We start from the raw sequence: 24,947 nt of genomic DNA on the forward strand, positions 1-24,947 counted from the left end.
CTGTACATCTGTGTCTCTTTTTCTGTTTTGCATATAGGGTTATCGTTACCATCTTTCTAAATTCCATATATATGCATTAGTATACTGTATTGGTCTTTATCTTTCTGGCTTACTTCACTCTGTATAATGGGCTCCAGTTTCATCCATCTCATTAGAACTGATTCAAGTGAATTCTTTTTAATGGCTGAGTAATATTCCATGGTGTATATGTACCACAGCTTCCTTATCCATTCATCTGCTGATGGGCATCTAGGTTGCTTCCATGTCCTGGCTATTATAAATAGTGCTGCGATGAACATTGGGGTGCACGTGTCTCTTTCAGATCTGGTTTCCTCGGTGTGTATGCCCAGAAGTGGGATTGCTGGGTTGTATGGCAGTTCTATTTCCAGTTTTTAAAGGAATCTCCACACTGTTCTCCATAGTGGCTGTATTAGTTTGCATTCCCACCAACAGTGTAAGAGGGTTCCCTTTTCTCCACACCCTCTCCTGCATTTATTGCTTGTAGACTTTTGGATAGCAGCCATCCTGACTGGCGTGTAATGGTACCTCATTGTGGTTTTGATTTGCATTTCTCTGATAATGAGTGATGTTGAGCATCTTTTCATGTGTTTGTTAGCCATCTGTATGTCTTCTTTGGAGAAATGTCTGTTTAGTTCTTTGGCCCATTTTTTGATTGGGTCGTTTATTTTTCTGGAATTGAGTTGCAGGAGTTGCTTGTATATTTTTGAGATTAGTCCTTTGTCTGTTGCTTCATTTGCTATTATTTTCTCCCAATCTGAGGGCTGTCTTTTCACCTTGCTTACAGTTTCCTTTGTTGTGCAAAAGCTTTTAAGTTTAATTAGGTCCCATTTTAAACAAACACTTTCTAAGCCTCTGAACACTAAGTGCTCTGCCAGAGGCTGTGGGGAAGCAAAATTATATGGGGGGGGGACAAGCTCATAAACAGCTAACTACATATAGCAAGCAGTAACAAGCGACATAAAAAGGTTGCCAGTAAAACATCATAAGCATACAGAAAAAGAGAGATGGATTTCAATTTGGGTTGAAGCTTCCTAGAAGAGATAATTTTGGAACCATGCCTGGAAGGACAGCTAGGACTTAGACAAGTAGAAGTAGGGGAAACATTTCACAAATGATATTTTTTCAATTAATTAATTTATTTTAATTGGAGGCCAATTACTTTACAATATTGTAGTGGTTTTTGCCATACATCGACATGAATCAGCCACGGGTGCACATGTGTTCCCCATCCTGAAGCCCCACCCACTTCCCTCCCCATCCCATCCCTCAGGGTCATCCCTGTGCACCAGCCCTGAGTACCCTGTTTCATGCATCGAACCTGAACTGGAGGTCTGTTTCACATATGGTAATATACATGTTTCAACGCTATTCTCTCAAATCATCCCACCCTTGCCTTCTCCCACAGAGTCCAAAAGCCTGTTCTTGACATCTGTGTCTCTTTTGCTGTCTCGCATATAGGGTCATCATTACCATCTTTCTAAATTCCATATATATACGTTAATATACTGTATTGGTGTTTATCTTTCTGACTTCACTCTGTATAAAAGTTTCATCCATCTCATTAGAACTGATTCAAATGTATTCTTTTTAATAGCTGAGTAATATTCTATGGTGTATATGCACCACAGCTTTCTTATCCATTTGTCTGCCGTTGTGCATCTAGGTTGCTTCCATGTCCAAGCTATTGTAAACAGTGCTGTGATGAACATTGGGGTACACATGTCTCTTTCAATTCTGGTTTCCTCTGTGTGTATGCCCAGCAGTGGGATTGCTGGGTTGTATGGCAGTTCTATTTCCAGTTTTTTAAGGAATCTCCACACTGCTCTCCATAGTGGCTATACTAGTTTGCATTCCCACCAACAGTGTAAGAGGGTTCCCTTTTCTATGCACCCTCTCCAGCATTTATTATTTGTAGACTTTTGATAGCAACCATTTTGACCAGCATGAGATGGTACCTCATTGTGGTTTTGATTTGCATTTCTCTGATAATAAGTGATGTTCAGCATCTTTTCATGTGTTTTTTAGCCATATGTATGTCTTCTTTGGAGAAATGTCTGTATAGTTCTTTGGTCCATTTTTTGATTGGGTCATTTATTTTTCTGGAATTGAGTTGCATGAGCTGCTTGTATAGCAAATGATATTATTTTAAAAGCATGTGAGCTGGAAAGTGTAGATACTCAGAGAGACTAAAGAGTATTTAGAAGATCTAGGGCCAGGTTATAGAGACTTGTTAATATCTTGTTAAATAGTTTGAGCTTCATTTTGTAAGCCATGGGGATTCATTAAAAATGTTTCATGAGAGGAGGATAATGCTTTAGTGCTCTAACTCTGGAAGTAGAGTGAGAATGGATTGGACAGCAGCAAAAATGGAGGTATATTGGCATTTAAGCAATTGATGTGATGTTCAGGAGAGAAATAAAGGCTTGGCCTGAAGCAACTGTTATAAGTATGGGAAGGAGGGGATAAAGAAGAAATGCCATAGGGGCAGAGGCAACAGGACTTGGCAACTAATTGTACGTATGTATGTAGAGGTGATGCCTTCTCTCTTCCTTCCTGGTTTACCCCTCAACCCTGGGCCTCCACAGAAGCCTGATGAATTCTGTTGATCCATCTATACCAGTAAGAGGAAGCATGGGTGTGGATGCGTGTCTCCTGCTATGCAACTGGTGAGGAAGAAGAGACGTTGCATCATAGGTAAGCTAGGAGGCCAGGCTGAATGGAGTCACCTTGTCCTGTTGCCATAGCATTTCAGAAGATCATTGAAAGGGACCTTAGGATCCTGCTGTGAAGATATCCTGCTGTGAGGAGTGGTCAGTTGAGGATGGAATGTACCAAGGAAGGAGCCTTTAGGAAAAGTCTTAGCCTTGACCTCTTAAGCTCACCTCTTTCTGATTCTTCCTCCCTTCCTTTCCTCCCACCTCCTCTTCCCTCTTCTTTCCCTTTTCCCCTTCCTCCTCATCTACCACTGCTTCCTCCTGTAACTTCTTTACCCTCCTTTTTCTCCCTCCATCACTTCATCCTTTTACTTCTCCTCCTTATTCTCTTATTTTTTGACTTATTCTCTTCATTTCCTCTTTTTTCTCCCCTTATTTCTCCCTCCTTTTCTTCTCCCCTCTCCCCTGATCCTCCTCAGCACCTTCACCAGCAAAACAAATGTCCTTGGAGTTCAGGAGTCAGAATTTGGAAACTGAGAGGTGACTCAAGTCATCCAGGTTGATGGGAGTCAGGGGTGGGGGGCAGGTGCTCTTGAAGGAAACTTACCTTCTGTTAAATGGACACCTTGCTGGTTTTCTTTGCAATGCTTTTCCTGGTCAAGCACGCCTCTGGCTGGAAGAATCTCTTCTTGTCTTCTTACCACCCCACTCTTACCATCCCCAGGCCTGGGGAATGGTTAGCAGAAGACTTAGTAGTTTCCTCAGAGAAGCTCTCAATGAGAACTGGGGCTGGAGCCCATGGCTCTTGCTTCTTTGTTTTCTCTATTGGCCTCTCACTTCTGTAAGTGTGGGCCATGGGTCAGTAGAATCTGTATCACCTGAAAATCTTTTAGAAATGCAGAACTTTAGGTTCCACGCTGGACTGAACTGAATCAGAATATTCATTCAGAACATCTGTGAATATTAAAATTTTAAAGGCATTGCTCTGCATGGGCTACATCCCTATACAGACAAAGTCATTCCTAAATCATCCAATTCTGAGTTTGCCTGAAACTGTGTCTGCATGCTAAGTCACTTCAGTCATGTCTGACTCTTTGCAACTCTATGCACTATAGCCCACTAGGCTCCTCTGTCCATGGGATTGTCCAGGCAAGAATTCTAGAGTGGGTTGGCATGCCCTCCTCCCAGAGGATCTTCCTGACCCAGGGATCAAACCCCCATCTCCTGCATTAGCAGGTGGGTTCTTTACCACTAGCACCACCTGGGAAGCCCACCTGGAACTATGAAGGGGTAAAGAAACAGAAGGTCAGAGAGCCCTAGAGAGCAGGAATCACCACTCAGATGTCTGCAGAGGCTAGATAGGGGCCAGTAGTCAGGCACACTGGCTCTAAAGAAAGAAGCTGCCACCGAGCTCCAGCTGATGGTTGTACAGTGGTAATACCAGCCCTAGGCTGCCAGACTTTCTGATGTTTCTAGAGAAGCTGGAACTTCATATTTTTATATGAAATATCACAATTAAAAATATATATCCATATATATTTGTTGAGCATCCCAAAACTTAAAACACCGGTGGGCTGTTGGCCAGATTTCCATTTTCAGCCTTTGATGTAGTCTTGGTTGGTTTTTAGCAGCAGGGATGCTTTGCTTAACCAGACTCTTACCTAGAAATTTAATGCATTAAGCAGATGAAAGGAGAACTACTCTGGTTGAAGTGGGGCCCAGAGCTCCTCCTACTCAGCCTCCCTCATGTCCCCCAGAAAAAGAAATGGCCTCTGAAGGACATTCTCTACACTGTATAAAACCACAGATCAAAAAGCATTAAGAGACTCTAACAAAGACATTTGACAGGTGAAAAGACTGAATGGCTTGTCCAAGGTCGCACAGCAACTCAGCAGTCATCTGACTCCCAGTCCAGTGTTTTTTCATCTTGGCTCACTGACTTCTTTGCATGGTTCTCTAACACAGCCTTCCATCAATGGAAGATTCATTCTACAACATCTCTGGCAGGTGTTCTTCCAGACTCTACTTTGTTGCCTTCAATAATGGGAAGCTCATCACTTCATAAGGTTGGACATCAACATTTGAGTTTGTTTTGCCAGAGAATCTTTGAGCAGATACATAAGCCATACCTCTGCCCAGACAGGGATGTTTTTCCGTTCACCCAACTCAGGCTAGTAGTTCATGCAGTTATTTCAGCTCCTACCTTTGTAACTAAAAATGAATAGTGGACTGGAAAGCAAATCTCTTAGATAAATAAGAAGTTGTTTGAGGCTGAAAGGCAAGGCATATGGGAGAAAGAGAAGAGGGAGAGAAGGAGGAAAGAGGTGAGTACTAGGAAAAGGGTTTGATTGAGATGAATGTGAAATTATTTCATTTATCTAAATTTGAGAGTAAAGAGCCTATGGAGAGCTTACAGGAGAAGAGTAACTAATGGATCTCTACCACAAAGGAAGGAATAGGCTTTTCATCTGACTGGTTCCTGTGATCAAGCTAAAGTTGTGTTGGGGGAAGGCGGTTGGGCCAAGGTGGTTGGGCCAAGGACCCTTACATTTCAGGGAAATGATTTCTGTAGCAGCTCAGGCCTCAGCTCTGCCTGTTGAGGCCTGAAGAAAGACAAGTGTGACTACTTCCTTCCTGCTCTTCCCTGGGCTGCTTGAAGCTACATTAAGAGCTTATTTCAAGTGTCTTGGGATCCATTGGATCTCTACTCTGACTTGTATCTGCAAGATCATTGAGCCACTTGGGGAGCTTAAGGATGAGGAACTGTGTTCCTAGGCAAGTGACTATCTTAGCTGATGTTCCCTCAGAAGAAATGGGAGTGCACATGTTCAGCAAACCTTCTTCCCCAAATTAGTAACCCTAGCTGATCTCAACATCTCTGACTATTAATTATGCATCCATATATACATGAGGATGTTTCCTATCCTTTTTTTAGCAAGGAAAATTACCTCAATGACTCCAACCTAGTGGCTGGAGTTTGGTCTAGAGATGGACTTTCTACACTTTAATGTGCATGTGAATCACTAGGAATTTAGTAAAAAATACTGGTGTTAAGTCAGTAGGTCTGGGGTGGACCTGGGAATCTGCATTTCTAATAAACTCCCAAGTGATGCTGATGTCACTGGTCTGAGCTCCAGACTTTGAGTAGCAGCAAAGGGATAGATGACCTTAAAATTTCATCTAGTTGGATTTTTCTTCTCAAAGTCTAAGCCAGTGTATATTAAGTCTATGTATTTAGATATATACCTATAAACCCTTTTCCTATTGCACTAACGTCTTGCTTTAAATTCTTCCCTGTTTTTGCTTATTTGGGATGACATCCATCATGTTTATCATTTCTCCCTCTCCTGCCTTCAAAATTCTCAACTCCTTGGAAGCACAAGTCATCTGCCTCTAGCACCAACTCTCCTTTCTTTTTTACTTTCCTCTCCTGATATTCTGGCCCTGCCTGCTTCTCTGACATCATCTCCCACCACTGTCTTATGTTTTACTACATTCTGCCATGTTGACCTTTTTCTGCCCCTCACACACATCAGTCTAATTTCCAGTTCTGAGCCTTTGCTTTTGTTGTTCCTATTGTTTGGAATGCTCTTCCCCCAATTCATTTTTTAAATTAACTAATTTATTTATTTTGCTGTGTCTGGCCTTAGTTGTAGCACACAGGATCTTCATTGTGTCATGTGATCTTTCCTTGTGGTGCACAGACTCTCTCTAGTTGTGGTACCCAGTCTCAGTAGTTGTGACATGCAGGTTCCAGAGTGTGAGGACTTCAGTAGTTGTAGCATGTGGGCTCTCTAGTTGTGGGGTGTGGGCTCTGGAGCACACTGGCTCAGTAGTTGCAGCATGCAGACTTAGTTGCTCCGTGGCATGTGGAATATTAGTTCCCTGACCAAGGATCAAATCCATGTCCCCTGCACTGCAAGGCAGATTTTAAACCACTGGGCTCCTAGGGAAGTCCCAGCTGGTTTCTACTTATCATTTTGGTGTCAACTCAGATGTCATCTACTCAGAGAGGCCTTCTTTGGCCACCTAGCTAAAATAATGTCTTCCTTCCTCAGTTACCTTTTATTATATCACCCTGTTCATTATTTTCATAATAACTATTCAGTACCTAATATTAACTTATTGTTTTGGGCATTTAATGTCTAAATCTCTTCATTATAATATAAGCTCTCAGAGAATAGAAATCTAATCTGTGTTGTTCACAGCTCTCAAATCACTTGTCTTCATCTTTCTCTGGTCTGTTTAACCTCAATATTCCTGTAGTTGGCTTATTCAACCCTGGCCTCACTTTCATCCCACCTCAGTCAGAAAACTCCTGTGGTAATCTTTGGTCTTGTTATAGCAAATATCTAAATGAATTGCCTCCAGAATCTCAATATCAGGCATTTCCCCTCTGATCACTGTCCTATTCTTCCAGCCCACTTACACTGGTACATCTACTCCAGCAATTCTTCTACATCATCAAGATATATAATGCCATTAACCTTACCCCATACTCATCATCCCTTCTCATGTCTTTTCTTTTCTGTCCAACTTGGGTTACCTGGTCTGTTATTGTTATCAATTCCTTGAAAACATTTTCAACTCTATTTCCCATTTCTTTTCCTATTGTGTTTTCCTGGCAAATCTACCCCAGATTTCACCAACCACCTATCCTTTCTATACTTGTGCTTGAACAGCAAGGTAAACTGAATAAAAAGTCCCACAGTTGAGCTGACTGATTTGCTTTACCACAAGTCTCAGCTGGGCACTCAACACTTCCTGTTTAAATCTCCTCTCATGATTCCAGAGACTGAGAACCATTGCTCTTAGAGGACTATTACATACTTGCTCAGAAGCACCCTTGCAGATTTTTTTTTCTTCCTTCTTTCTAGAGTATAAGAAGTAGTTCTGTTCCTGCCAAGAGCAAGTAACATCTCTTATGCTCTGGACATTTCCCTATCACTTTCTTGAGGACTTTGTTCCTGCAAGTATCCCTTCTGCTGCACCAGGGCCTCTGAGAATTTAAAGTACATGCAAATCACCTGGATTTCTAGTTAAATGCAAATAGTGATTCAGTAGTCTGGGATGGGGCCTGGGGTTCTATGTTTATAACAAGTGTCCAGGTGATGATAATGTTGTTGGTCTGTGGACCATGCTTCAAGTAGCAAGGTCCTATGTCATCAACCTTTCCTTCTCACCCTCATCATCATATAAGCATGCTCTTAAACTCTTATTTCAATTTTAAAAAAGAACAACTTCCTTGATCACACATACCTTTCCAAATATTACCCTATTTCCTATTCCCTTCAGAGCAAAACTTTTCAAAGAGATATCTATATTCTTTCAACTTCTTTACCTTCATTAACTCTTTTCCCCCTCACTCACTCCTCAGCTCATTCCAGGATGACTTCTGTTACCTTTGTGCTAATGAGGCTACTCTTGTTAAGACCAATAGCTATGACTGTCTTACCAATACAATGGTCATATCTCTATTAATATCATCATCCATTCAACTTCTCAGTGTCATTTCTCAGAACATTTTTATCTGAATAAAATTTCTTCTGGTTTTCTTTCTACTTTACTGACCACTACTTCTCAGTCTCCATTTTTGACCCCTCCCTCTCTACTCAACGTTAGTCTAATTGTTGAGGGTCCAGGACCCTTTCCTACCTACATTCTCTCTATAGATAATCTCATCCTGTCTACATGAGGATGACTCCAAAATGTATATTTCCCAGCAGATATTTGCTCCTGAGCTCTAGGTTTGTATATCCCATTGTCTTTCTGACATCTCTTCTAACAATATGACTAAAATATAGCTCACACTTAATACATCAAAAATGGAAGTCTTGATTTCCTCCCCTCCTCAAATCTGTTTATTCTAGTCTCTTCATATCAGCAAATGGTGCTACCATCTACCCAGTTGTTCAAGCCAGAAACCTAAAGGCATCCTTAATTTGTCCTCTCTTTGCCTCATACTCTACGTGCAACCCATCACCAAATTCTGTTGTTTCTACTTCTAAAATATATCTCAAATATTTTTACCTCTGTTCATCATCTTCTCTGCCTTTCCATCACAAGTTGCATCATCTTTCTCCTGGATGACTACAACAGCCTCAACCTATTGTCTATCAATTTGTTTATCATTTAACAACCTAAGTGGTCTTTTACAATACAAATGTAAATCAGATCAACTCATTCTCTTGCTTAAAACCCCTCAATTCCCTCCCCTCTCTCCCTGTTGTTCTCAAAATAAAGGATTTATATGGCATGTTTCTGTCAAATATGTCTCCTACACTGTCCAACTTTCTCTCTATGTTTCAGTCTCACTGGGCTTCTAATTCCTGGGGCTCTCTGTACGCATGCATGCTAAGTCGCTTTAGTCATGTTTGACTCTTTGCAACACTATGGACTGTGTAGCCTGCCATGTTTCTCTGTCCATGGGATTTTCCAGGTAAGAACACTGGAGTGGGTTGTCATGCCCTCTTCCAGGGGATCTTCCCAACTCAGGAATTGAACCCTCATGTACTTGTGTCTCCTGCAATGGCAGGTGGGTTCTTTATCCCTAGTGCCACCTGGGAAGTTGAATCATTTGGACTTTCTGTTTTCTACGCCTGGAATATTTTACCCCTACTTCTTTACATGGTTGACTCACATTCAAGCTATAGTCCTCAACTTAGATGTCATCTCCTTGGAGAAACCTTTTTTATCTAAATTCTGCCTTCCCTCACAGTTACTCTCAATTCTTTCACTCTCTTTCTCTCATAGCATTTATCACCATCTGTATTAACATATTTATTTACCTCATTTACTTGTTTATTGGATAGAAATGAATGCATGAATGGTGTCTGTTTTGTTTATTGTTATATAATCAGTGGTTAACATACTATGCCTGCCACATAGGCACACATATTTATTGAATTTACAACTGAACAGATAAGTGATATAAGTAAATAATATTTTGTCAAGACATCACATGTTATAAGGTGGATTTGAGCATTGGACTCTCAATACTAGCATCATAGTAGTTTTGTACATTTAACTTTTATCCTTTTTCACTGCCACATTCCACTCTCTGTCAAGAATCAAAGGTCTTAGTCTCATTCCAGTTCAGCCATTAACTTACTCTGTGTCTCTGGGAATCACATTTATTCTTGGAGGCTACATTTGATTGTCAGTCACAGAAAACTAACCAAACAGATCACACAGACCACAGCATTGTCTAACTCAATGAAACTATGAGCCATATGAGCCATCTAGAGCCACCCAAGACAGATGGGTCATCTTGGAGAATTCTGACAAAAGGTGGCCCACTGGAGATGGGAATGGCAAACCACTTTGGTATTCTTGCTTTGAGAACCCCATGAATGGTATGAAAAGGCAAAAAGATATGACACTGAAAGATGAACTCCCCAGGTTGGTAGGTGCCCAATATGCTCCTGGAGAAGAGTGGAGAAATAACTCCAGAAAGAATGAAGAGATGGAACCAAAGTGAAAACAATGCCCAGCTGTGATGTGACTGGGGATGGGACTAAAGTCTAATGCTGTAAAGAGCAATAGTGCATAGGAACCTGGAATGTTAGGTCCATGAATCAAGGTAAATTGGAAATGCTCAAAAAGCTGATGGCAAGAGTGAGCATTGACTTTTTAGGAATCAGTGAACTTAAATGGACCAGAATGGGTGAATTTAATTCAGATGACCATTATATCTACTGCAGTGGGTAACAATCACTTAGAAGAAATGGAGTAGCCCTGATAGTCAACAGAAGAGTCCAAAATGCAGTACTTGGATGCAATCTCAAAAATGACAGAATGATCTTTGTTTGTTTCCAAGGCAAGCCATTCCATATCACAGTGATCCAAGTCTATGCCTCAACCACTAATGCCAAAGAAGCTGAGGTTAAACAGTTCTGTGAAGTCTTTCTAGAAATAACACCAAAAAGATATCCTTTTCATCATAGGGGACTGGAATGCAGAAGTAGGAAGTCAAGAGATACCTGAAGTAACAGGCAAGTTTGGCCTTGGGGTACAAATTGAAGCAGAGCAAAGGCTAACAGAATTTTGTGAAGAGAATGCACTGGTCATAGCAAGCACCCTCTTCCAACAACACAAGGGATGACCCTACACATGGACATCATCAGATGGGCAATATCAAAATCAGATTGATTATATTCTCTGCAGCTGAAGATATAGAAGCTCTATACAGGAGGAAAAACAAGACTGGGAGCTGACTGTGGCTCATATCATGAACTCCTTATTGCAAAATTCAGACTTAAATTGAATAAAGTAGGAAAAAGTCACTAGACCATTCAGTTATGACCTAAATGAAATCCCTTATAATTATACAGTGGAAGTGACAAGTGGAGTCAAGGGATTAGATCTGAAAAACAGAGTGCCTGAAGAACTATGGACAGAAGTTCATGACATTGTACAGGATGTGATGATCAAACCATCCCCAAGAAAAAGAAATGCAAAAAGACAAAATGGTCATCTGAGGAGGCCTTAAAAATAGCTGAGAAAAGAAGAGAAGTGAAAGGCAAAGGAGAAAAGGAAAGATAAACCCATCTGAAGGCAGAGGTCCAAAGAATAGCAAAGAGAGTTAAGAAAGTCCTCCTCAGTGATCAATGCAAAGAAACAGAGGAAAATAATAGAATGGGAAAGACTAGAGATCTCTTCAAGAAAATCAGAGATACCAAGGGAAAGCTTCATGCAAAGATGAGCTCAATAAAGGACAGAGATGGTAGGGACCTAACAGAAGCAGAAGATATTAAGAAGAGGTGGCAAGAATATACAGAAGAAATATACAAAAAAGATCTTAATGACTCAGATAACTATGATGGTGTGATCATTCACCTAGAGCCAGCCATCCTGGAGTCTGAAGTCAAGTGGGCCTTAGGAAACATCACTATGAACAAAGTTAGTAGAGGTGATGGAATTCTAGCTGAGCTACTTCAAATCCTAGAAGATGATGCTGTGAAAGTGCTGCACTCAATATGCCAGCAAATTTGGAAAACTCAGCAGTGGCCACAGGACTGGAAAAGGTCAGTTTTCATTCCAATCTCAAAGAAAGGCAATGCCAAAGAATGTTCAAACTACCACACAGTTGCAGTCATCTCACATGCTAGCAAAGTAATGCTCAATATTCTCCAAACGAGGCTTCAATAGTACATCAACAGAGAACTTCCAGATGTTCAAGCTGGATTTAGAAGAGGCAGACGAACAAGAGATCAAATTGCCAACATGCACTGGGTCAGAGAAAAAGCAAGATATTTCCAGAAGAACATCTATTTCTACTTTATTGACAATGCCAGAGCCTTTGTCTGTGTGGATCACAACAAACTGTGGGAAATTCTTAACAAGATGGGAATACCAGACCACCTTACCTGCCTCCTGAGAAATCTGTATGCAGGTCAAGAAGCACCAGTTAGAACTGGACATGAAACAATGGACTGATTCGAAATTGACAAAGGAGTATGTTAAGCCTGTATATTGTCACCCTGCTTATTTAACTTATATGCAGTGTACATCATGCAAAATGCTGGGCTGGATGGAGCAGAAGCTGGAATCGAGATTTCTGGGAGAAATATCAATAACCTCAGATATGCAGATGACTCCACCCTTGTGGTAAAAAGTGAAGAGGAACTAAAGAGCCTGTTGATGAAAGTGAAAGAGGAGAGTGAAAAAGCTGGCTTAAGACTCAACAATCAAAAAATGAAGATCATGGCATCCAGTCCCATCCCTTCATGGCGAATAGATGGGGAAACAATCAAAACTGTGAGTTACTATTTTCTTGGGCTCCAAAATCACTGCAGATGGTGATTGCAGCCATGAAATTAAAAGATGCTTGCTCCTTGGAAGAAAAGCTATAACCAACCTAGACAGTTCATTACTTTACACACAAGTTACCTCTAGTCAAAGCTATGGTTTTTACAGAGACATGTGTGGATGTGAGAGTTGGACCACAACAACATCTGAGCACTGAAGAATTGATGCTTTTGAACTGTGGTGTTGGAGAAGACTCTTGAGAGTCACTTGGACTGCAAGGAGATCCAACCAGTCCATTCTAAAGGAAATCAGTCCTGAATATTCATTGGAAGGACTGATGCTGAAGCTGAAACTCCAATACTTTGGCCACCTGATGTGAAGAACTGACTCATTGGAAAACACCCTGCTGCTGGGAAAGCTTGAAGGCAGGAGGAGAAGGGGAAGACAGAGGATGCAATTGTTTGATGGCATCACTGACTCGATGGACATAAATGTGAGCAAGCTCCAGGAGCTGATAATGGACAGGGATTCCTGCCATGCTTCAGTCTGTGGGGTCGCAAAGAGATGGACACTACTGAGCAACTGAACTGAACATTTTATCATCTCTAAAATGAGAATGTTGAAGGAGATAATCTTGAAGGTCTTTGTCAATTTTGATATATATGCATAAGTGATTGTTTAAGACTATTGCAATTTGGATGAAGCACAAGCTGGAATCAAGATTGCCAGGAGAAATATCAATAACCTCAGATATACAGATGGCACCACCTTTATGGCAGAAAGCAAAGAAGAACTAAAGAGCCTCTTGATGAAAGTGAAAGAGGAGAGTAAAAAGGTGGCTTAAAGCTAAACATTCAGAAAACTAAGATCATGGCATCTGGTCCCATCACTTCATGGCAAATAGATAGGGAAACAGTGGAAACAATGACAGACTTTATTTATTTATTTATTTATTGGCTCCAAAATCACTGCAGATGGTGATTGCAGCCATGAAATTAAAAGACACTTACTCCTTGAAAGAAAAGTTATGACCAACCTAGACAGCATATTAAACAACAGAGACATTGCTTTGCTAAGAAAGGTCCGCCTGGTCAAGGCTATGGTTTTTCCAGTAGTCAAGTATGGATGTGAGAGTTGGACCATAATGAAACCTGAGCACTGAAGAATTGATGCTTTTGAACTGTGGTTTTGGAGAAGACTCTTGAGAGTCCCTTGAACTGCAAGGAGATCCAACCAGAAAGATTGAAGGCGGGAGAAGGGGACAACAGAGCATGAGATGGTTGGATGTCATCACCGACTCAATGAACATGAGTTTGAGTAAACTCTGGGAGTTGGTGATGGACAGGGAGGCTTAGTGTGCTGCAGTCCATGAGGTTGCAAAGAGTTGGACACGACTGAGTGACTGAACTGAACTGAAGGCTATTACGTAAATGACAATTACTTTATTCATTGGATAATTGAGAAATGTGATGCAGAGGAGCTAGGTACTTGACCCAGATTACCCAACTGTAGTGAATTCAGTTCTTCATTCTGCACAAAGCCACAGTCACAGTAGGTAGTGACTAATTTGGGCTGATAGCTCTGCCCTCAGAAGCCTGGCTCTGAGTTCCTTGAATCACGATGGACCCAAATAAAAAGAATGTAGCTGGGGACATACCTATGATTGTCTCTTTCCTCATGCTGCTCATGGCTGAAAAGAAGACAGCATTTGGCACTTGTCCACTGAGAGCTGATGCCAGGCTAAGTACCAAATAGGCTTCTGGGAGATCACAGGACTACAAAGGCAAGGTCTGGGGCACAGACCTTTTCTGAAAACTTACTGGCTGCCAGGGTTTTGTGCTAAGTACTTTCTTTCCATGGACAAATTTATCAAATGTTCAAAACAATCTAGTGAAGTAGACAATATTATTACCCCTATTTCACAAATAAGAAAACTATCAAGATGCAGAACATTAAATACCTGGCTGAGTAAGTATCAAAGTCAATAATTAAATTCAAGCAGTCCTGGCCTCAGAGCTTATACTCTAACCTTCTACACTGGGTACTTGCTAAGTTGCTTCAGTTGCGTCCAACTCTTTGTGACCCCAGGCTTCTCTGTCCATAGGATTCTCTAGGCAAGAATACTGGAGTGGGTTTCCACTCCCTTCTCCAAGGGATCTTCTTGACTTAGGGATTGAACCTGTGTCTCTTAAATGTCTCCTGCATTGGCAGTCAGGTTCACTAGTGCCACCTCATTGTATCACCTATAGCTGCTCATATGTTTTAGGCAAATAGCACTCCAGACATACTGGATTTGATAGTGTCTATGCCTATGGGATCACCATCTGTTCTTCCACACATGTCATACATTAACACTGAAATATTTGCCCTCAGATCGATTCTTCCCTCTTCTCCTGCAAACTAAATTTCTTAGATTCCCTTGCTGTCTCACTTGTTTTGTCCAAAGGAAGACACCTGTGGGAGACTAGTGAACGGGAGGAAGAGTATTCCTTTACCTCCTGCTTCAGAGAGGTGTATTGAAGTGGCTCTATCTCCTCAGTGACTCTAACTTCTGAGGACAATTCCTCTATTCATGGCACCTGCACCATCAGGCCAACCACCCCATGCTTTTAGTTTCAATTTAATACGAGTTTCTGAGTTCTGACAACATTACTTTTTCCCATTACCCATCTAGCTCTAGATGGGTAGAAAACTATTAACAGTTTTCTATGGTTGCTACATGTTGGCTTGCCCCACCATCCCCTATTTGACTTCTTTGTTTTGACAGTGTGATATGTTCTCTGTATTAAACCATACAGAAGAAATATCTAGAATGGTTTTTATTTTCCTGACTGGATCATTATTGATATAGACAACTTCTATAATCCCAAGGCTTCTCACTATCACACAAATTGGTGTATCTCCTTCAAAGCATGTGTCACAACCTTTCATTACCTTGTTTGTTTATTTTTTTTGTTGTTTATCTTTTCTCCACTTCAAGTAGATTACAAAGTCCATGAGGAAATTTGTCTTGTATCTTGAGTAGCTAACCCAATGCCTGGAACAAGGAAGCGCAATAATATTTTTTATGTCTTGTCTTTTTATTTATTTTTTTATTGGAGTACAGTTGCTTTACAATGTTTTGTTAGTTTCTGCTGTACAATGAATGAATCAGCTATAGGTATACAAATATACCCTTGATAATATTGTCAACTGAGTGTATCCATTAAAAAAATCCAAATTTTATTGGATATCTCCTATGTGCCAGTCACTACTGTAGGAGATAGCAAGATTAGAAACTCATTGCCTCTGCTTTAAAAAAAAAATTATATTTCCACTTAAGTGACATTAAATAGAAAAATGTACACATAACTAGTGTATTAATTTGCCAGGGCTACCATAATGAAGTACAGCAGTCTGGGTGGCTTAAATAACATAAATTTACTTTCTTACGACTCCAAAGGCTGGAAAGTCCAAGATCAAGGTAGTCTTTTCCAAGGCCTCTTTCCTTGTCTTATAGATGGCTGTCTTCTCCTTTGTCTTCACATGGTCGTCACCTTTGTCCAAATTTCCTCTTCATGTAAGGACAGCAGACATATTGGAGTAGGGCCTATACAATGACCTTATTTTTACTTAACTACCTCTTTAAAGACCCTGTCTCACATAAGTACAGTCACATTCTGAGGCACTGGAGTTTGCACTTCAACATACGAATTTGTGGGAGGGGTGCACAATTCATCCTATAACAATCAGTGAGTAAAAGATTATTTTCAATTGAGAAAACTAAAGGTGGCACTATAGAAGTTAGATGAAAGGTGATAAAATCAGGTCTTAGAGTATTTCGGAAAAGCTTTCTAGAGGCTGTGTGCCTAGTGTCGGGTCTTAAAGAGATTTTTATAGAGTCCTGAGAGCTTGAATGGGCTGGTTGGCCAGGGAGGTGCATTCAACAGCCTCAGTGTGAGTGAAGGTCCCTAGGTGAGACAGTGAGGAGACATTGCAGAATCTCTGATTACTGAACCATCAAACTTGAAAGGAAGTTGAAAGGTCACCCAGGCTAAGTTCCCATTTGATTCAGGAATCCCTTGCCAAAGGGCAATTCAGCTTCTGCTTATACCCCTCCCAGGACTGAATACTCATTAAGGCAGTTACTTTGATATTAGGCCAGCTCTGTTTGGCCAAAACAATGCCTTGGATGAAGAGGGAAAAATTTGCTAGAAAGGAGAGGACAGTGTGTGGGGCATGCCAGTGATGTCTTCATACCAATCGCCTTCAGGCACTTCTTTCTTATGTCATATTTTAATTCCTTCTTGCTGTAACTGCAATCTCTGCTTTTTGTAATCCCTTTCTTGCTTGAACCTCCCTGTGGGTCAGGAGCCTTGGAATCTTGCCTTCTTTGGTTGTGCTACCATGGGAAAATATCTTTCACTCTCTAGTCTTCAATGTTCATGTCTATAATAGGGGACTAATTAATTAACACTCACTGTCATGTCTTCCTCACAAAGTTATTGTAAGACTATATGCAATAATAATGGGTATGAATGGGACCAACAGCATCAACTCCCAACAGATGCAGAGGGGCCAGTCTGGGTTGAATTGCATAGTCAGAGACATCATGAAGAGGTGGGTGGTTTCTCCGTTTGCCTGTTTTGCTGATGTTCATTTGACTTATTCTCAGCAAAATAAGCAAATGGAAAATTCATCCATCAACAAGCTACCTTCTATATTCCTGAGGGTGTCAGGAAGAATCATGAGGGGTTGTGTGTGTGTGTGTGTGTGTGTGTGTGTGTGTTTGTATGAATTGTAGCAAAAAGAAGCATGGAAAGCTGCAGAGGGTAAAGTTGAGACTATCTTTTTTATGTGACCTTAGGTAGGTCTCTACCATCATCTAAACCTCCACTTATTTATCTGTAATATGGAGATACCAATGCCTGCCTCCACAAGGTTGTTCTGAGAAGTGAAAGTGATAAAGCAGGAGAGTGTTGGCATGGCTTCACGGGCGCAGGATTCTATTATTTCAAAGGCTGGCCCAACACCTTCTGGCAACTTTGGAAAGGACTTTTTGCTGACTCGACACAACTGGGGAGCCCCACAATAAACAGCATCTAACTCCAGCACAGCCGGAGGCAGGCAGAGGTGGCAGCTGCCTTCTCCTGGGCGGAGGTTATTCACCCACATCATCTCCCTGCACCCCTGCCTCCCAGATCTCAAGCCTTGGCAAGGGACAAAGGCAGTCGGTGGGAATCCCCCTCCCACATCTCCCCAGGCCAAGCACCTCGGGAGCTGTGGGGCAGAGAAGCAGAGCCTGCTGCAGGGATGGAAAAACCTGAATGAAGGCGAGGTCCGGAGAGGAGGGGATTGGGCTGTAGGGCTGTGAAGGAAACGAGGGGGAGGGGGCGCTGGGGCTTTCGCTTGCTCCAGCCCTGCCAGCCCAGCCTGCCTGAAACAACCCGCGACAGCCTCCAGGGCCTTGACAAGAAGCCGGACTTCATTAGCACCATGCAGTGGATAAGGGGCGGATCGGGAATGGTGAGTGAACATAACCGCAGCTTCCCCAGCTTCAGTCCCCTAGCCCCACCCCCAGTTCCTTCACCAGCCGCCATGCAGTGAGCCCCCTAGCTTCTGCACACAGCCCTCTCCGCTGTCCTTGAGATACCAGCAAGCTTGCTGTGGCCATTTTAGGAGTCCTTGCTCGCCTGCCTGTGAGGAAAGCCCCCTCCCTTCTCCGTCCCCTTTCTTACCACCCCGGAGTGGGATAGGAGTTGGGGGGAGGGTCACCTGGCAGACCAGAGAGGCAAGGTGGTGGGTAGAGGGACTCTCTGGGAGCAGTGAGTCTCTTAGGAGAGAGGATTGGCGGGGGTTGGGGCGGGGGTTGGGAGGGTGGCACGGGGTTGGGAGGGAGGGGGGAGTTACAAAGCCTGGGATTGTGGAGGGGGCAGTATGGGAGAACTGCATGGTCCCCCAAATGGGCTGTGTGTATTCCCTTACTGGGAGAGCCAGAGAGCCCCTCTCAGAGAAGCTGCCTGGGGGAGTCCTGAAGCCTTTCCTTGCCTAGACTGGGGTCACCCTGTCCACACTTGAGGCTTTGCCAAGGAGAGGCTACAGAAACTGCCATTCTGGAAATGGGTCTGGCCCCATTCGGTTAGAACTCTCTCCGCTACCCCCATCCAAGGAGTGTGTGCTTGTGTGTGTGTTTACTATCATCCTCCCAACAGTTCACTGTATGCTATTATGTTCCCTTCTCTACCTGGAGACCTTGGAATGACTTCCTTTGCAGAGAGGAAGTGGTGGCTTCATCTTGATGACTCTCTGACTCAGCGAGGGGTAGCTCAAGTCTGGTCTGGGACTCTGGGGCATGGGAGGCCACCATGCCTTTGTCCTCAGCTGGGAAGCATCGACAAGAGAGTCTTGGAGGGCAGTCGAGTTGGGTCAGCAGGCACTGATGGCAATGCCAGCCTACAGTTCCCCACTGCTACCCATAACCTGCAGCTGAAGGAAAGTAGCCTGAAGCTTTTGGGGAAAAACGGATATTTAACCCCTTTTTTGTTTCCATTCTGGAAGGGAGGCGTAAATCTGGTGTGGGCTAGGATTGTGTTCAGAGGAGATTCCTCTGTTTCAGTGGTTCTTGAAGTCATTCAGCCTGTATTTGCCAGGGCTTCAAGAGACTTTTCTCAGATCTTCCTCTTTCTGTGGGGTCCCATAAGGCTATTTCAAATGTTTGTAGAACCAGAAAGCTATAGAACAGGAAAAGACCTTCAGACGTGTGTTGTCCATCCAGGAAAGTTGTGATCCAGAGAGTGGGAGAGACTTGCTCAGGGCCACACAGCTCCATGAAGGTAAAGCTTAGTCCAGCACAGGAGTCTCCTGACTCTGTCAGTGTCCCTCTCCACTGCTCCATAGAATCATCAAATGGTGCTGAGAAAGGCAGAAAGGAACAGAGAGTCATGATCTTGGTAAAGGACTTCTTTCATAATGAACTAATGCCATGAAATTTACCTTAAAAAAATGAAAGCCCTGGTATTTCTAGAAGCTGGGTCTAGGTGATATTTCCCTCCTCCTCTAAGTATATTATAGTGTAGGGATCCAGAGCCACCCATTGACAACAGATTAAGTTAATAGAGAAATCTGAAGTTTTGCTAATTGTGTATGAGAAAGAAGAAAGGGTAACAGAAACCTTGTGGAGACTATGTAATTGAAGATTGATGGAGAAATTGCATAATATTTTTAGGGGACTGAAGTAGTGAATATTGTATGATGAAAACATTTATTTAACTGTTTGCCAGAATTCAAGTGATAGGAGTAGTAAATTCCATTAGAGTCTGGAAAGCAAGAAACTTCTAATCTTGGCTCTGCTGTTTAATAGGAGTACTTTGAACCTCAGTTTTCTCACCTGTTAAATGGGGCTATTAATGATTACCAAAATCCTTCCAGATCTGAGATTCTCAGATTCCTAGAAGTAAATGTTGGGTAAAATTTAACTAGTGGTCCATTATGAAAATATAAGAGTGCATATTTAGCCACCATTTTATAATGTGGCTGGTCGAAAGGTCATTGCTCCTTGTTCTTTCATTTTCAAAGCCCTGGAAATTCATATTGAGCTTTTCATTACAGTCAGATTTCTTTGCTGAACATTCGACTATTGAACTGATTGCAAGTGTCACATGTTATACAAAGGTCCTTGAACATAAAACATCAGTTGGCATTTACAGAATAAAATCTGTCCGTAGATAGTGTTAAAAAAGAAAAAAAACATGAGCTCACTTTTGATGATAAATTGTTCAGTGTATTTATTCATAGCTTATATCTATCTGCAATGTCAGTTTGTGCTAGGTTAGACAGTACCTGGAGTGGAGGGAACACAGATCTCAGAATCACAAGTCTGACATTGATGGGCCTGGCTTTCATACCTCTCAATTCTGAAATACTTGACAGTTGTCAAACCTCTTTCATTCTCAGTATTCTCATCCATCAAATGGGGCAAAGTACTTTATCTCATAGATGCTATCGAGTTTCTTAATTAATTCAACAAAAATATAGAGGTTACTATGAATTGACACTGATCTAGGTGTTGGAGGTAGCAGTGAACAAAAAGAAATTCTCTGCTATCATATATCTTACATTCAAGGAGTTGAAGGGGCTCACTAAACAATTGCACAAATAACTATGCAATATGTCAGAGGGTGCTTAGCTCTAAGAAGAAAAAGAAAACCTAATAAGAGAATAGAGATAGGGTTGGAATAATGTATTAGATGTCGGTTGAACCTCTCTAATTAAGAAACATTTGAGTGGAGATGTGAAGAAAATGAAGGAACAAGGTCTGTGGAGATATTTAGGTGAAATGGATGAAAAAACAGCCAGAGAAAGAGCGCATTTGGTTTGTTTAAGGAACACAAGGAGGCCACCGTCCTGGGGACATTTAATCTGAGTGAGATGGGTAATTTTTGGAAGGTTTCAAACAGATGAGGGATTTAATCTGACTTAAATTTTAAGAGGATAATACACTGTAGTGGAGCAAAGAGCTGTGAGGTTGGCTCTTGTAATAGTTCAGGTTAGAAGTGATGGTGGCTTGGGCCAGGGTGATGATAATCTGTATGAAAGGACTGTACTGAGCATTATAGATGATCTGTATCTTTCTCCTTTCTGGCCAGTCATCCAAATCTCAGATGGCTGAATGTGGAGCTAGAATGAACACAGAGTGGGTAGATGCATGCAAGGGGATTTTGTGTCTAAGTCAATGATCAAATGATCTGCTTTGGGCTCCTGGCCTCTAGTGGGTCTAACTAAGGGTTGATTCTGTATGGATTATCAATGAATCAGTCTCTTGCTTTCTGGTATTCTGGAGAATATTAAGTATATTACTAGTATTTTGGAGATATGATACACTTAACGTATGTAACATCTGGAATGGATCATTTTTAATACTCTCTTCTCTATGTGACAAAATTATTTTCAGTAATCATGTAATGATCAGTTCTAATAATTATTTTATTGATTTGTTTTTTTTAATTTTCAAATAATTAACAATGAAAAGAAGAATAATTCAATATCAAAGACATTCAAATTCAGTAACATCTCATATTTGATCTAAAATCTGTACTTATTGAACAAAAGTACTACACTCTATAGTTTGTATTGTTTTCTCTGTTCTATATTTTAAACACAAATAAAAACTCCAATTGGTCACAAATGACAGAATTGAAATAACTTACATTGTAGCTTTGACTACAATTATTGTGCTATCTTTGTTTACTTCAAACCTGCTATTTAAATTCTGGAACATTTAGTCCCACAGGGATCTGCAAACATGAAATGCACCCAAAGCTACTTTGAATGCACTTTAACCTGGGCTTCCCAGGTGGCACTAGTGATAAAAAAACCCACCTGCTGATGCAGTAGATGTAAGAGACATGGGTTTGATCCTCGAGTGGGGAAAATCCCCTAGAGGAGGGCATGGCAACCCATTCCAGTATTCTTGCCTGGAGAATTCCATGGACAGAGGAGCCTGGCAGGCTCCTCCAGGAGTCCATAGGTTCACAAAGAGCTGTATATGACAGGAATGACTTAGAACTCATGCACACAAACCTTTTCAAAGTAAAATGAACTAAAGGAACACATGTAAAATCTGTGTGCATGTTGGGGATGCAAGTGTACAACTGGAATCAGCTGAATCAACTCTGAATCAACTTCCATGTAGAATACAATATTATTAAAGGATAAGTAATAAAGGTTGCTTTGAAACTGTATGTATATATTACTAAAACTCAGTAATAACAATAGTTGTTTAGCGTTTTTTTTTTTTTATCTTGCAGTTCTTTTTTTTTTTATTATTATTATTTTTTTTTCCAGTGGGTTTTGTCATACATTGATATGAATCAGCCATGGATTTACATGTATTCCCAATCCCGATCCCCCCTCCCACCTCCCTCTCCACCCGATTCCTCTGGGTCTTCCCAGTGCACCAGGCTGGAGCACTTGTCTCAAGGAGGAATATTCTGTTACTGAGATTATTTAAAATTGCTGGTGCATGGTGATAATAAAAGTACACTTTTACTTTTAGTCTTAAAAAAATCTATAGGTAGTGCACTGTTTCATTACTTGCACTAAGGATTGTCTACTCTTATTGTTCCACTCTTGGTATGCCACTGCTTTGGAGACTATGAAATCTTGAACTAATTCCATGTCAAATTTCATATTGCCCATATAAAAGCCACAGCATTTGAGTTGGTGGAAATCTCTGCATAAGCAAGATAGAGTGGCAACTGGTAAGTTTAATGGTTGATTTATTTCTGCTATGAATAATAGGAATCTATTCACAGTGGCTTAAAACATACAGATTTCATTCTTTCACATAAAATAGGTCAGAATATAGGCATACCTGGGCCAATATGGTAGCTTTAGGAAGACTTTGGGGACTTCTCTGCGCCACCATCCTTAGCATTTTGCTTTTATTCTGGAGGTTGCTCCATGATCCAAGATGGGTGTTGAAGCTCCAGAATATTTATTAATATCCACATTTTAGGTATGAGGAAGCATAAGAGAGGAGGAAAAGGACTTGACCCTCCTTTTAAAAGAAACCTTCCATGAAATTCTATTTAATACTTCTCCTTAAATCTAATCGGTCAGAACTAAGTCACATGGACACTTCCAGCTGCAAGGGAAACTTGGAAATGTAGTCATATAAACTGGCTGGTTATGTGCACAGCTAACAATCAGGGGAAAAATTTCTGATACAAAGGAATAGGGGGCCATTGGGAGACAATCTACAGTTATTGTCACAGTTAACGCACATGTAGGCCTATCAGTGTAGAAATGCAGAGACTTAGGGCTTGAACTAAGCTTTGGACTATGAGCTACAACCTAATAGATTTGACCAACAGCTAAAATGTGGCCAATAGTAAAAATGCTGCCATCAATCTAGTGAAGGATCAATCAAGACTTGATGTATTCTAGCCTTCCATTACGTCCCCTGAGTGACAGTCTTTTTGTGAGAACAAGTGGATGGTAATATCCTCCACAGAGATCAGGGATACAAAATGAGGAGCAGCAGTTAGAGAGGGTAGAGAGGGGAGATGACTAATACAGTCTGAGCTACATTAAGTCTAAGATGCTCAAACAGCCTCAAATGAGAGATAGCTAATAGGCAGTTTGTGATCTACACATTGAGCTCACAGGAGGATTGGGAGGCATTGGTTACAGTTGAAGTTCTGACAGTAGATGAATTGCCAAGTAGTTTGAAATGCAGATCAGCCTGGGAAAGTGAGGAGTAGGATCAGAATTTGAGCCTTCTCCTTTTTGTGGTCCCCTACTCTTGAGCAGGCCCAATGTACTCTGTTATCTACTTTCTGGAATTTCCATGGCAACAATATAATTTCAGGCTTTACTTTCTATACTGCTTAAGTTGCTTCTGGACTGCCTTAGCTATAATGTCCAATCTGGTTGATATTGGGCATAATTTAGCCCAACTGTTTAGGTCAGGGGTCAGCAAATTATAGCCTAACGGTCAAATCCAGCCCACAGACTAAGAATGGTTTTTACATTTCTAAATAGTTGGGGAAAATTGAAAGGAGAATATTTTGTGACACACATATGTGAAATTGCATGGAAATTTATATGAAATTCTAATTTCAGTGTCCCTAAAGTTTTACTGGAGCACAGCCATGCTCACTATGCCTTCACGGTACAAAGGCAGATTTGAGTAGTTTTGACAGAAACAATATGGCCTGAAAAGCCTGAAATATTTATTATTTGGCACTTTACACGAAAGGATTGTATACTCCCTGCCTCAGAGCCCTAGGGTTACCATGGCAGTTCCTCACAGGAAGGGGATGGACAGGGGCAGGCAAAAGTTTGGATCTTCTACTTTTGATTTATCCAGAGCACCTAGGTTTTTGCTTCATGTGTTAGGTTGTTGCTTACAGCTTTGGAGAAGGGCTTTGCTTTTCCTGTGTTCTCCCTACCTCCCACACAAAAATTGTTTTCATGCCACTCATTTTATAGATTTTGAAAACTGAGCCTCAGATAGAGAGGGTACTTTATCCAAGACCACAAACTGAGTGTAACTTGGAAAAGAATCCACATAGTCAGCTATGTTTCAATTAAAAAGAAATAAAGAAAAGACACACCCATAATTCAAGAGATAGGAGTAGTAAATTCCGTTAGAGCCTAGAAAGCAAGAAACTTCTAATCTTGGCTCTGCTGTTTAATAGGAGTACTTTGAACCTCAGTTTTCTCACCTATTAAATGGGGCTATTAAAAATTGCCAAAATCCTTCCAGACTGAGATTCTCAGATTCCTAGAAGTAAATGTTGGGTAAAATCTAACTAGTGGTCCATTATGAAAATATAAGAGTGCATATTTAGCCACCATTTTATAATGTGGCTGGTCGAAAGGTCATTGCTCCTTGTTCTTTCATTTTCAAAGCCCTGGAAATTCATATTGAGCTTTTCATTACAGTCAGATTTCTTTGCTGAACATTTGACTATTGAACTGATTGCAAGTGTCACATGTAAACATCAGTTGGCATTTACAGAATAAAATCTGTCTCAA

At 41.2% G+C, this 24,947-nt stretch overlaps 1 protein-coding gene across 8 annotated transcripts in view; it reads left to right on the forward strand.

The window, feature by feature from the left end:
- The window catches only part of ARHGEF9 (Cdc42 guanine nucleotide exchange factor 9), a 435,862-nt gene that overhangs the window by 181,404 nt on the left and 229,511 nt on the right, over positions 1–24,947 (forward strand). The window contains exon 1 of one of the 8 annotated variants that reach the window (XM_043895135.1): positions 17,524–17,930. The exons of the other annotated variants lie outside the window; for them this stretch is intronic. Within the exon in view, the coding sequence (XP_043751070.1) occupies positions 17,901–17,930 (30 nt within the window). The 5' untranslated portion in view covers positions 17,524–17,900. Of the gene's footprint in view, positions 1–17,523; positions 17,931–24,947 lie in introns of those variants that run through there. 8 annotated transcript variants of the gene reach the window in all.

The sequence above is a fragment of the Cervus elaphus genome, chromosome X (assembly GCF_910594005.1).
Source record: "Cervus elaphus chromosome X, mCerEla1.1, whole genome shotgun sequence".
In the NCBI taxonomy this organism is placed as follows: Eukaryota; Metazoa; Chordata; class Mammalia; order Artiodactyla; family Cervidae; genus Cervus; species Cervus elaphus.